Source organism: Furipterus horrens, unplaced genomic scaffold (assembly GCF_987537825.1).
Source record: "Furipterus horrens unplaced genomic scaffold, mFurHor1.1.pri manual_scaffold_1, whole genome shotgun sequence".
Lineage (NCBI taxonomy): Eukaryota > Metazoa > Chordata > Mammalia > Chiroptera > Furipteridae > Furipterus > Furipterus horrens.
This window is the reverse complement of record NW_028327171.1, coordinates 208,517,963-208,532,504: the sequence shown is the minus strand read 5'-3', so window position 1 is coordinate 208,532,504 and position 14,542 is coordinate 208,517,963. Positions and strand designations below refer to the sequence as shown.

The 14,542-nt window shown below is 46.2% G+C and overlaps 1 protein-coding gene across 1 annotated transcript; it reads left to right on the top strand.

Moving 5' to 3' along the window:
• Window positions 1–5,033: 5,033 nt before the first annotated feature.
• Window positions 5,034–12,936, top strand: FAM124B (family with sequence similarity 124 member B). The gene is made up of 2 exons (XM_090269162.1): window positions 5,034–5,984; window positions 11,578–12,936. Exons 1-2 carry the CDS (start codon window positions 5,256–5,258, stop codon window positions 12,208–12,210), a joined length of 1,362 nt encoding a protein of 453 aa, XP_090125288.1. The 5' UTR covers window positions 5,034–5,255; the 3' UTR covers window positions 12,211–12,936.
• The last annotated feature ends 1,606 nt before the right edge of the window (window positions 12,937–14,542 follow it).

The following is a 14,542-nucleotide window of genomic DNA, read 5'->3' as shown; positions in this document are numbered from 1 at the left end:
ATAAATGGAATGCTTCTGTGTGCATTTTCTGCAACTTAATTTTTTTTCACTCAACTTTAGGTTTGCTTGAGATTCATTCAAACTGAAATGGGCAGTTCAGTTTCATTCATTTTCATGGCTGTAGCATATTTTGCTAGAAGATGCAATTAATTATCCATTCTTCTAATGATGTGCATTTAGGTGTTTCCCTCTCCTCCTCCATATATATATATACTAGTTCAATAATACAGCTATAAAACACTCTCAAATCTGCCTTTTTTTGTGCATATATGAGAGAATTTATCTGGGAGGGAAGATGCTGAAGTGTAGGGTATGTATGTCTTCAACCTTACTACAGAGTGGCACTCCTTTCATTGTTTTTACAGCTGTACAGTATTCCATTAAAATCGAATTTATTTATCCCTCTACTGCATTTGCTGGATATTATTTGGGAGGAGTGTTAAAACAATATTAGATATAAATCTTTCCCATTGAGACGATTAGGCTAGCAGAGCTCAAGAGCTGGGAAGGTCCTCTGGGGTACTTGAGCTCATTTGATCCACGGAGGGAGTCAGGTCAGTTATTACCATTGCTACTCTTCATCTTCAGTGAAGACGGTGGAACTCCGCCCGAGGGATGAGGGTTCTGAGGTCCCGTCTGGGTGCGCAGCAGAGCCCAGGTCTCCGGCTCGCAGCTTGTTTATTCCACTTCTCTCCCTCCCCTCACAGTTGCTGAGTGGGGACGGCCGAGAACTGGAAGCGGTCAGAGCCTGGGAAACGCTGTCGCAGCAGAAGACCACAACAAAGAGCAGGAGGAAACGCGCCTTTATTGGTCGCACCTGTGAAAACGCAGGGTATCAGCTCGCAGGCCGCATTGTCCTGGAAAAGGGGGAAACAGATGGCCGTTTCATAAGAACCCGATTGCATTGTTTGGGGCTGGGCCGGGGGTATTCTCTGGGGGACCAGGAGAGAAGCTTTCAGGGAAGAGCCACTGCAGCGTGTGGAGAAGGAGCTCGCTGTGAGGAGGAACCCACAGAGGGTGGGGGTGGACAGGCTTCTATTGTCTGCCTGCTGCTGTCTCTGCCAGAACTCCCCTGAGGGGCCAGGAGCTAAGACTCCAGGATACAGGCGTGTGTGCGCTCGTCTGTGTGCGCGCACTTGTGTGGGTGTGTGTGTGTGGGGGGGGGGGCTGAAATGGTGAAAGCTGAGGACAGGAATGACCTGGGGCAGGAGTCCGCAGGGTGGGGAAACACGTTATCCAGAGGTGTCTCGGGCATGGGACACAAACGATACATTTAATGCCCGCCCCTTGCACCTTCCGTCTTCCTTTCTGTGCGCTGGGCTTGAACGGCTCTTCCCGGAATAGACAGAGCTGCTGAGCATGGCTTCCCTTCAGAGTAGGGGAGAAGCGTGGTTTCAAACCAGCGTCCCAGGCTCTGCCACTGCGCAGCTGTGTAGCGCTGGGCTAGTGCCTCAACCGTCTGGGGTCCTTGCGCCACAGGAGAGGCCAAGTTCCTCCTTCGCTGCAGGTCTACCTAGCGCCTCCTCTGCAGGTTCAGGGCTGCAGGCTGCTGTCGCGGGTTGAAAAATAAGCATGAAAGGACTCTTTCCCAGTGCTTTTCCCTAGTTACGGCCTTCAGTTCTACGCTGCCTCGTCCCTGGTGAGCGACCGAGGTCAAAGTGACGGTTGCTTGGCAAACAAGGAGAAGAGGCTCCCATGGTTCCGAGGCGGCCTCGGTGCTTCTTTGGAGTTTGCTTCATTGAGAAGGCAGAGTGAGTCCCACGGGGTCAGGGCGACACACTCGCTCTCCGATTCCCCCCTGGGTGCCACCCGCACGTTCCTTGGCCCTGAGCCTGGGCCCTCCAGAGCCCCCTTCTCTTCCCTGTCCTGCCCTCACCATGTGCTCCCCACCTGGGTCATCATGTGCGGTCCCACGGCGACCTCGAGACCAGCGAGCCCCCAGCTCTGGTCTGATGCTCCCCTCTAACGTCTGTGTTACGTGGCTACCGGACAGCTCCAGCCAGACGTCCCACGGGCACCTGCTACCCTCACCGGGACCCAGCTGCGCCCCTCAGCCTCACTCCCAGCTGTGCTCTTCGCCCCGTTCCCTATCCGTGGTGGGCAGCCGCACCAGGCTCCTGAAGTACCACCTGGGAGGCCTCCTGGGCCCATCGCTGCAGCTTCCTGCCCACATCCAACCAGCTGCCCGTTGACTCGGACTTTCCCTGTGTCCCTCCACTGGTGTTCTCCTCGGAGGATTACTTTTTTCCCCAGCCAACTCCCATTATAAGAAAACCCTAACTCTGTAGGGCGATGTGAGAGACGTGGCTGCCTTTCCTACCTCTTAAACACCTTCCTCCTTCTTGGTCTCCCACCTTCCAGACGTCTTGAGCTGCTTGCAGCTTGGCCAGTGGTCGCAGGCCCTACACTCTCACCCAGGTGTGGCTTGTCCCCACCAGGTCTCTTTCCCTGGAGTCCCTCCCTCTTCCCCAACCCAAGCTCCTCACCGGGCTGCCTCCTTCCTCCTCGCTCTTCTGGACTTCATGCGGCATCTCCTCTGCCTGGAGGCTTCCTGGGCCCTCTCCTCTAGGCGGGTGGCTCCTCCTAGGGACTTACATGACAACCCGCAGTGACCTTTCTCACAGCGCTGACAACATGACTTAAGGTGATCCTCCGAAGTGGGGCATGGCAATTATTATCTGCTCCTGACACCGTGCCTGGCTCTCAACATGTGGGACAAATAAGCACATTTTATAAAGAGAGAAGGAAATTCTCCAAGTTGTCTTGGGATGGTGGTGGGACCTCAGACTTCTCATGTACCCCATTGTGTTTATCACAGCAGGGACACATCCCTGTTCATGCCTGGGTTCCAACAAACCCTCACGCTAGCTGACAGACCACCTTGTACTGCCTGTCACCAGCTCCTCCACATTGCCTGAGGAGTTGACTCATCACCTGCTGACTAACATATCCCCGGATATCATTGCCAAGTTTAAGAAAAACAGGTAGAGAATCGAGTATCAGCTGTCCAGGTGCTAGGAGTCAAAGCCAATGACTCCCCCTCAGATTGTCATTGCTGCCCTCAACAGAAGCAGCTTGCAAAACTCAAGAGCTCCTGAGTGGGCTCTGAGGCCCAGCTGAGAATCCAGCCATGGGGTCAGTAGAAGGAGTAAGGAGGGTGGAGGCAGTTAACTCCAGGGGTCACTATTTCAGGTTGTCCCTGGAGAAATCATTGCAGGGCCAGTCAGTCAGAAAGGGGGTTGGTGGTACACCCTGTCTCCCTGGCCCCCTATTTCTTGGCACTTTGCTGCCATCGGATTAATGACATTTTTCAATCCTGACAGAAATGACAACCTCATGAGGAAAGAAGTATGTTTCACACTGGAGGAAAGATGAAAACAACATCAAAAACCAGAAGTTTTTCCTATACAAGGGCTTAAACACTTAACCTGCACAAAACGTTGTGAGTGAATGTCTTTGCCTCAGGGGTGTAATTTTTCCCCTCAAAACTTTAGAGTTATTTCCAGAATTCCATTTCAAAAGCCATGGGTGAAGTTCAAGGTGCCTCAGTACAGTCACTTGGGTAAGTGGAAGGACAGGGGAAAAGAGGGGGCCATATCCCAGTAATGGATGAGAATTATCATTGCCTTCAAATGCCAACATGTAACATAAATTAAGATGTAAAAAAAGGGGGGGGTGCTTGAGAACAATAATGCCTTAACAAAAACCTCTACTAATTTCTCCAGCGCAAAAAGATAGAACTTACAAAACAAATGATTAGAAGTATAGGTTAGATTTAGAAAAGAAATCTGAGTAGAAATAATTCCTTTCCATGGATAACAATATTTGATGTTAAGTTTGGTTATTATACTATTAAAGGAATTTACATAAGTAAAAAGTTAAGGTAAGTTATATTTTCATCACAAAAGTGCTTTCTAATTTAGAAAAAATTAAGTCTCACTGTGTTTCATGACAAGCATTAATGAATTCCTTGTTTTAAGAATTAAGTTTAGAAAAATGGACTTGTCCGTATTTTTTTATAGCGCAGCTATCAGAATAAGAACTGCTTTTCAAATGGAAATTTAGAACCCATTAGAGTGGCTCATTTGTTTAAAGTGTGGATACTCTTATTGAAGATTATTTATTTTACGGGTTCAACAGCACACAGAGTACCTGCGCTGTGCCTGCCCTCAACTAGAACTGGCTTTGGTGTCTTTTGCTTATCCTGGGGAAGAAAAGCCAGGCTGGGACGTGCAGGTCCCAGAGAGGCACCTACCTCTTTTCCGGGTCCACAAGGGACCTGTCAGTTCTTAGGTTCAAATGTTCCCTCAGCTAAATTTTAGCCGTGAGACCTCAGGCACGTTAACTTTTCTGTGGCTCAATTTCTTTATCAGTAAGTTGGAGACAATAGTTTCTTCATAGCTTTGCTGGAGTGGTAAATCAATTTATGTAGTTTTAGGACAGTTTATGACTGGTGATTAGTAGATCCTCGATAGATCTGAAAAATTATTATTATTGACATTGGAAAGCGATCATTCTTTCTAAAGAATTGGCATGGATAGAGAGACTTCGATTTTGCCTAAGTTCAGACCTTTTAGTAAAACAAATACCTTTTAGTGAGCAATCAAAACCATTTAGATAAAAACATCATGTCTTCAATGTCCTAGCATCAATTATTTAAAAACAAAATAAAAAGACATAAGGGAAAGAATCCTGGCGAGGGGACAAGTTTTGCTAATTGTTTTAAAGCAGTTATTGTATTCAGGTGGCCTGGCGGGCTACTGTAAACACCAGGGAGAGATGTAAGGAGGAAATCAGAACCCATTGTGCGCCCATGAAATGGATGTCTTTTCAACTAAGCTGATTGCTATCAGCCTTAACAGAGCGGACTCGGGTTCCTTTTTGCCCGGTCATTTCCTTTACTGCGTGTCTGTAAGAACCACCCAGCTGGGTGTTTCACAGGCTTACAGGTTTTTAGGTCAAATAAAAACCCTAGGGAGTGCCTGAAAAAAAGCAAACACAGGCGGTTACATTTCGCAGGAGCTGCACGACATCCACCCCGCTGCTGTTGTGTGTCTCGGGGGCTGTGGTGGCGCAATTTGTGTAGGTTCTCTCGCCCTGGGACCACCAGCCACCAGGACCACAGGTAAGACTTTGCTCCCGAGTAATTGAAGGGCTCCTGGTGGGCGACAGGCTGTGCTGACCACCACCCACTTCTCCATTCAGTTCAGAAGCTGGGCCATCCTGCGCGCTTTGTCGTCCTCCAGCAGTCCGGGATGGACGAGACCCAGGAGCCTCTGGCCATGACTGTGCACCTTCTTGCCAACTCCGGGCACGGCTCGCTTCTGCAGCAGACGCTAGACCAGCTCCTGGACTGCGTTTGCCCAGAGGTCCGTCTCTTCATGGTGTCAGAGAGGGTCCGGCCGGCGAGGAACTGTAAGTGCCAGCCCAAGAGGTCCCGGTTCCCCGGGATGTCTGTTCTGCTTTTCCTGCATGACAGCCTCGGAGAGGAGCGTCTGTTCCGTGTTCTGGACTCCCTACGGCGGTGGCCATGGCACTCCTACCCGGCCCCGAACATCCAGGGAAGCCCGGGTCCCTCCATTCTTGCCCATCAGGAGTTCTACAGCCTCGACAACCAGATGCCCGTCTGGGGCGTGAGGCAGGTGCACTGTGGCACCGAGATCCTGAGAGTGACCCTCTACTGCACCTTTGATAACTACGAAGACGCCATCAGCCTCTACGAGATGCTCTTGCAGAGAGAAGCCACCGTGCAGAAGAGCAGCTTCTGCTTCTTCGTGCTCTGCGCCACCGAGCGCTTCGCCCTGCAGCTGTCCCTGAAGCAGCTGCCCCTCGGGATGTCGGTGGACCCAAAGGCGTCTTCCGTGCTGCAGTTCAAGGTTCAAGAGATTGGCCAGTTGGTGCCTCTCCTACCCCATCCCTGCGTCCCCATCAGCCGCACCCGGTGGCAAACGCGGGACTACGATGGCAACCAGATTCTGCTTCAGGTATTCCTGCTTTGTCTCTGTGGTCTAGTAGGTGCACGTGGAATGGCGTGATTTTACATTTGATGTGGGCCTGAGAGATGATTTAATGTGGGGGATCTCGGCCTCGTTTGCACATCAGAATCCCTCGGGAGCTTTCAAAAATCCCCAGGCTAGTCAGATCGGAATCTTGGGGGTACCCAGGCCTGGACATTTTTTTTTAAAAGCTCCTTGGATGATTCTAATATGTAGCATGTGGTGGCATTGAGCACCACTAACCTAGTAAAATCCCTTCATCTGACAGATAAGGGAGTTCAGACTCCGTAGGCACACAGCTGCTTCTGAAAAATTTGTTGATTGACTGCTTGTTTTCAGGAAATAAGTTTGTCTCTAGAGAAAAGGTATATATTCCAGAAGCTAGTTTGGTGTAAACAAGCAGGTATTTCTTTTCATTTTACCAACAGACATGTAGCTAAATTCACCTTTATGTTCTTTTTAGCCATTTAGAATAAAAGAACATAGTCTTTCATGAAGTAATTCATTTCCTTCTTCTGTAGTATTTCTTGAAGTCTCCTTTCTCATTTCTGAGTCTCTCATCTGGACTCACTGGGCCTCTATTCCTTCCTCTTTGTTTTGCTCATTTCCTTTCCATCCTCCATCCCTGTCCCTAAAGTACCTCACACACCCGAACACACACACACACACACACACACACACACACACACTATCATTCCCACACCCTCACTCTCAATATTTTGTTTTATGCTGCCTTGAAAGAATATTTATGAGCATTTTTCAGAATGCTTCTGCTATAGAATAGCAGGTTAACATCAGTGGTTTTGGTTAATTAATTAACACATTGCGTACGGGTAGTGAGAATTCTCATCATTTCTAAAAGGCATTTAAATTCCCTGGTACGCAACGTGTTAAAATAAGTATCTTTCAAGAGATCAGTTCATTGAAAGGATCTGGTTTCAACTCCTAAGTAAGCAAGCCAGGCCCTGTTTGGGGTTGCTTACTATCTATTGAATATAGAATTCATTTCCATGTAATTTTTTTTCTCAATGTAGGAGAAATTCTGTTTTTGCTATCTCTTGTAATCACATTTAGTAAGAGACAATATTATTTTCCCTTTATGATGTCAGTCTGCCCCTTAAAAGCTTAATCATTTTTCAATGATGTTTATTTTCTTGTTTCTAAAGTCCATTGAGTGACAGATGATCTTCCTGTTCATCAAGATAGTTGCTAATAGTTCCTGAAAGTTGAAAAAACCCTAGCTCTCAATTTGTAACATTTTACAAGTATTTCTTAGAGACATGGGCTCTAAATGACAAGAATTTCTACAAAAGCATTTCAATTTATTTTTTTGGCAGGAGGGGCTTTATTCTCCCTTGAGAGATTTGTCTCAATCACTCAGCATTATGTTTCTTCTAGAAATTCTTCATTCCAACTGCACCCATTTGCATTTCTATGTTAATAATGTTGACTCAGTTTTGCCATGTAGTCTAAGGATTTTAGACTTTTCATAAAGAAAGAAAAGTTGACATTTCCTCTTCTTAAAAAGATTGCAAAAATGGTCAGCCATGTGATGAAGATCACTTTTAATTTTCTTGATAAGACTTTGTTTATTCATAATGTCAATAATTAGGGGCCTAATTTATAGATTTTGCCCTGGCTGGTTTAGCTCAGTGGATTGAGCGTCGGCCTGCGAGCTAAGTGTCGCTGGTTCGATCTTCCAGTCAGGGTACATCAGAGAAGGAAAACTCTGACTCCAAAAAACCTCCGCTGCCTTGCGGCATACCTCTTCAGGGGAAAGGCTAAGGGAGTAAACCCCGACAGAAAATCCGGAGCCGGAGTCCCTAAGGCGGTTTGACGTTGTAGTCAACACCGGCAACTCCTGCGGCGCACCTGAACCCAAGCTGTATCGACTCCATCTTTCCCTTGGACCCTTCAGCTGCGAAGAGAGGGGGGGTCTGCTGCATGGGCAACAGCAGACCCTCCATATTACCCTGCCCAGGCTCTGTAGCTTCAGCGTCATCGCAAGATGTCGATTCAACACGGGAGGAGACAGATACCATGTCACTCCCGAGTCGGACTGCACAGCCATTCTTGGCGGTGCAGATAGACTCTGAAGAAGCTACACCATCGTCTCTCGAGACGGACGGCTGCCGACGACGAATTTATAGATTCTGCATTCCTATGTGTAAAAATTATATTTTTTAGGGATTAAGCTTTATTTATCCAACAGATATCTACTGATTGTCTACCATGTATTAGGCGCTGTGCCAAGTACTGGAAACACAGTGATGAAGATGTATACTATCCCTCTCCTCCAGATGGCCATGTCTGGAGGAAGAGCCAGGGAAACAAGCAAGCAAATGCAAGACAGTGTGGTGTATGATACGAAAGTACAGGATGCTGGGAGAGGTAGTCGTAATATTAATTATGATAATAACCAACTTATATTTAGCACTACTACGTCACAGACACTATTATAATTTAACTTTCTCAAAAACCCTTGTGACATTGATACTTAATTATCTCTTTTTATAGATGAGAAAAGGAAGGTACAGGAAGATTAGGTACCTTGTCCAAAAGTCCCACAAGTCATAAATGGCAGAGTCAATATTTAGGATTCAGTGGCATCAAGAAGGCTTTCAAGAGAAAATGATGTGTAAGCTTGGCGTTGTCAATCAGTAGGAATTTTGTAGAGCAAGGGTATCCCAGACAGAGGAGAAAATGTACACAAACACGCATTAGGAAAGGACAGATGATGTCCAGCAAATTGAAGGAAGTTCTATTGTGATAAATGGAGCTCAAAAGGGCAGAAGTGGCGAATTATCAGGCTGGAGTAAGAGGGGCAGACTGTGACAGGTGCAGTGGGCTGTCCCAGGGGGCCGAGATTTTACCTCAACAGGAGTAGGAAGCGCTGAAGCAGGAAGTGAGCACAACTCTTTCCAAACTCCTCCAGCAGCAGAGTGGAGAATGGATGAGAGGGAGGTAAGAGCGTCCACAGGGAATCCCTGTAGGCGGCTGTTGCAGTAATTCAGACAAGACATGATGAGGGTCTGCCCCAGGGTTGACACTGGCAGTGGGCATGGAGAGGGAGGAAGATCTGAGAGACCTTCGGAAGGCAGTCCATGGGAACGGGTGACATCGGGATGGCGAAGAGAAGATGATGCTCCTTCTTGTGTAATGTGGGGCTAATAATGCCATCTTCTAAGAGAAGAAGAAGAGCAAGTGGGACAGATTTAGTGTGAGGAGGGGGAGGAGATCAATTTTGGGAATGCTGAGTTTGAGAAGTTGGGGCCTCGAAGACAGTTGGATAGTTTAGTACGAAGATTAAGAGTCAGATTTGAGCTATAGTTATATTTTTGAGAGCCTTTGTCATCTCAATAATAATGAAGGCAAGGGTGTCAATGAGATTGTCACGGGAGAGTGTGCAGAATAAGGAGAAGAGAAGGGGCCCAGGTCAGCACTGAAGAACGACGAGCTAACAGGGGAAGAGGCTCCTTCAATGACACTGAGAAGGAGTGGATGGACAGGAAGGAGAAAATCCAGAACACTGAGCCGACAGAAGCGTAAGGAGAAGAGGACATCAAATACGAAGGACAAAGGCCAGCCTTGCAAAATTCTACCAGCGCCCAAGTAAGAATTAATGACAAGGAGGTTGGCTGTAGGGGATCTTGGCAAGAGGAATTTCACTGACAGGAGGCAAAGTCAACCCCATGGGTGGGAGAAGTAAGGGAAGGTTAGAAGAAAAATGAATGTGGGCAAAATTTTATCATCAACAGGTTTGACTGTGAAGGAGAGGAGACAGAGAGCTGGTGGGGGGAAGAGGGTTGAAGGGATGTGTTTTTCATGGTAGACTTAAGCAGATTTCATTGCTCGTGGCAAGGAGGAGGGATCTATCTATCTGTCTATCATCAGGAAGAGATTGATCGAACAAATAAGAAATTAAAGTGGGAGACGATGAGTAATTGACAGGGTGGGGTCCCCAGGAAGGCAAAAATCTATGGATTCACTGGAAAGTTTCCCTTTCATCATGGAGAGGATGGGAAAGTTGCAATGGTAGGAACCGGATAGATTGCTAATTAATAATGGCTTTTGTTTTCTCTGAAATCTAGATGGTGAGACCATCTGATGGGGGTAGGGGACATGCCACTGCTTGAGGACAGTTCAGAAGGTTTGGAACTACTGTCATGGTGAACAGAGAGAGGGGACTAAGGAAGCAGCAGGAAGACTGGTGGGGAGCACGGGTGGAGTTGGAAATCACACCTTCATGGTGACTCCAATCTTAACAGGTGTGAGCTTTTCTCCCACAGCCTGGGTAAAAATGCAGATAACATGGGCAGGTAGATGGATCCAGCGTCAGGAGGTTTAGCGGGAAGCTGTCACAGAACAGGAGCAGTGCAGGGAGTTGGAGGTATCGGAGGTACATGTGATGGTCTTCAGACTCAGGCTGACTGTGGAAAGCAGTGAAGATAGACAGAGCCACGGAGAGAAAGAGAAGGAGGTACTGATGTTCAAGAGCAGAAGTAATGAGAGATTAAGTGCTGGAGCTGAGGAGTGGGTGGTGGCCCGAGGGTGCTTGGTTTAAGCTGAGTCTTTCAGAGGTGGAGCATTTTAAGGTGACAAAGCCCAGTGGAGGGGGCTTAGGACTGAGTGAACAGGGTTGAGAGGGAGGAGGCCCTGGGCTGGCTCCGCGGGGCCCCTGACTCCTGTCTGGCTCAGAGAGGCACTTCCTGGCTGCCCTGAGATGTCTTGGTGCTGGCTTTGGCTTTAGGGCCAGTTTTGTTCAGCTTGAGATTCACTTAGGTGGTGAAGGGAACTTACTCAGGCTTCTCTTTCCATTCATGGTTGTTAGAAATTAAATAAAATCCCTAGGAAGCAAACTATGGATGCTCCCATTTTTCCTTCTGGAAAGTAAAAACAAACAAACAAACAAAAGAGAGAGAACAGAGTAGTATCTCTTCAAATATCACACACACATTCACTGTTTTGCTGTTGAAAATCGAGTCTTAGAAGTGAATATTTTTTAATGTTCCATACCATGCATTTAAATATAACCAATTAGAAAATTAACCCAAAAAACAAACAATCAACACCAAATGCTGTCGAAGACGAGAAGTAATAGAAACTCATCCATTGCTCATGGTAGTGCAAAATAGGACAGTCACTTCAGAAGATAGTTTGTCATTTTTATACAAAGGTAAACATACGCTTACCATAAGATCCAGTAATTTTACTTGTTGGTACTTGCCCAAATGAGTTTAAAAAAAAAAACTTATAGATTTCCTGCACAAAGTTGGGTAGTCTAATACCAACCCCGAATGATTTCTGAATATGGAAATAACCACTCCGGTTTCCATGTCCACAAGAAAAGGCTTCACTGGATCAGAGGTAGAATATAATCTCAGCCGATTCTCCAGGAGACAAAGATGGCAGCTGAGCCCTTTGAAGGACTGTGCTTGTAGCTTTTCTTCAATTCAACGAACTTATTGAATATCAGCCATGGGCACAGCTTGGCAGAGGATGAATAGAACATAGTCTGTTCTCAGCACTTGGTGAATAGAAAACATCAGGGTCATTTGTTCATCTTTTCTTTGTCTGATAGATCCAATCGAGTCCAGGACTTGGTGTTAGGAACAGCACATCCGGAGCTGAAATGCTTCCCCAGGGCTGCAGGGTGACCCCTCTGTCCACGAGGAGAGCCCTGGAGCTGAGAAGGCGAAGGAGCCGAAGGAGCCGGGGCAGGAGGTTCAAGGTGGCATCCCTGGAACTCCCTGAGCCCAGTGGGAGCCCAGCGTTGGATGGCCCCGGTGGCTCGTTGTGGAGAAGCCCTGGCTGCCCATCCCAGGTCAGCAGCCCAGCCAAGGAAGACCAGCTGCCTCTGCGTCCTCCCCAGCTTGAACCCGCGACCAGAACGAAGGTCTTCAGTCAGAAAGACAGTTTTGAGGAGCTGGAGCTAGAGACCAATGTTGACACAGGGCGTACTGTGGTCAACTCTGAACCCAGGCAATTTCTTCTGAGCAGACTTCCAAGGGATCTGCAGACCTGCCGGCCACCCCCAGCCTCCTCCTTAGGGGCAGCTGCCTCCACAAACAACAGAATCTTGAAGGAAAGCCTCCATCCTGTGCTACTCGCTGGTCAAAGGGACCTTGGTGCAAGGAAGATAATCTCAAAATGTTCCCCTCATCTGCCAGTTCAGGGTGAAGAAAAAGAAGGAGAAGAAGAATTCTTCATATAGGATGAAACCAATGTGTTCTTCTAAAACACAAGATCAAGTACAACGTTCCAAAAATGGAGCACTGTTTTTTGTTCATCTGAATGCTAGCCATGCAGATGTCTGTACTGCTTTTATTTCAAATCTTCTAAGTCTAGTGGTGCTGTGAGAGGTTGTTTATTTGCCATCATGGTTATGGTCATGAGGGAACACAGCCAACGAACGCATGGGGAAAAAGCCCACGCCTCGTGTCCCGTGAGACACACTAACCCAGCTGGGAGTGTTAAGAGCAGTACCAATCAGGATAATTGCATTGTATGCAAATGAGTTGAATGTGTTACACAGTGTTGATTAGTGTTTGTAATTTGGTTTTAATTTTTACTGGGGTTGCCTAGCTCATCCCCTGGATAGCATGGACTGTTTATTCTTTAGTGTTCTTTTAATTTTTATGTGACCTCCTTTTGTAACTAGGCTCTGTTCACCGCGTACCCTCTAGTGATTTTGCCTTTAAAGTTGTTTGCATCTGGAATGAGCTAACATGCAAAGTGTTTCGAAAATTAGAAAGAATTAATTTTTTTCCTGTTCAATGAACAGAAACACTGGAACCCAAAAAATCAGGTTAAAAGTGAAAGCTAGGCTGCAGGGTTTACCTGCTCCTCCATTTCTCATCTGTTTCTGCACCACTCCAATGGGACCAGGGCTTCACATTATTTTTTTTTAAGATTTTATTTATTTATTTTTAAAGAGAGCAGAAGGATAGAGAAACATCAGAAGTGTGAGAGAAACGGTGATCGGTTGCCTCTCACACACTCTCAACCAGGGACCTGGCCTGCTACCTAGACATGTTCCCTGACTGGGAATAGAACCGGTGACCAGCACTCAATCCACTGAGCCATGCCAGCCAGGACACATAATTAACCAGAGGGGAATGTAACATGATTTTATGATTTGAGATCTCCACAGAGCATGGCAGGAAAATTGCATTGGTTGGGTTAGAAGTGGAGGATTTGGGCCCATCTAGCCATATCTGAATTCCTAAATTCCTTTGTAATATTCATTCATTCAACAGCTATTTATTGGGCACCTAAGCTTGGATAACACATTGCTAGCTATATGGTACACATACATTCTGTGGCCATCAAATCAAAAGTGTTAATGGTCTCACCAGGATGATAAATCCAGTCCATCGACTTAAGGATATATTGAAGTCCAAATTCATTCCTCCAGGAACTTTTCCACAATTCACTCCTGCACTGCTGCACAAGGCTGTGGTGAGCATTCACAACCTGCAGATGGAGACTGAGCGTGTTATGCATTGCAATTATAATCGTAATAGACAAATTGTCAATTGCTCATAGGCTGCATATTTTGGTCAAGTCTACACCCACATTTTAAAAAAGTTTGAGGTCTGCGTGTTTCAGTTAACTGCTAAGGTTATTCCTTTATTTTATATATGCTTTACTTTTTAATTACAGTTTACATTTAATGTTATTTTGTATTAGTTTCCGGTGCACAGCATAGTGGTTAGACAACCATATACTTTGCAAAGCGTTTCCTCAGTGTTTCCGGTACCCACCTGGCACCATCCATACTTATTGCAATATTATTGACTATATTTATATTCCCGATGCTTTACTTCTTAACCCCTTCACCTTTTTCACCCAGTTCCCCAAACCCCCTCCCGTCTGGCAGCCACCAGTTTGTTTTCTGTCTGTGAGTCTGTTTCTGTTTCGTTTGTTTATATTGTTCGTTAGATTCCACGTATGAGTGAAATCACATGGTATTTGTCTTTCTCTGACTGACCTATTTCACATAGTATAATACCCTCCAGGTTCATCCATGCCGTCACAAATAGCAAGATTTCATTCTTTTTTAATGGCCAAGTAGCATTCCACTACAAATATGTACCAGAGCTAGATAGATTATTCTACTCTAGAAGCTTCTTCTCCAAGGCAGATGAGATGATACATAATATTACAAATGCTGGTTTAGCTGGATCCTTTGGAGACCTGGTTACTGAGTACATCCAACCAGGGAGGAGGGTGTGTTCAGGCCTAAGGATGAATCTTAGGGCAGCAAGACTGGACTGAGTTTGGGGTGTTCTGCCCAGCTTAGGATACAAATGGATGACAGTTGCTAATGGACAAAGACATGACTTATAAATTGATTTATTTGGTCTTTACAACATCAATATAGTCTCGTACTTATTTTCTTTCTCTCCCTCGGATCTTAGAAACTGGAATGAACTTAATTTTGGTATGTTTTTTTCTATCATAGCATTTAAAAAATGAAAGTCTTAATTAAGTTGAACTATTAAACTGCTTTGAAAAGCACAGCAGGAGGACATCCTGACATT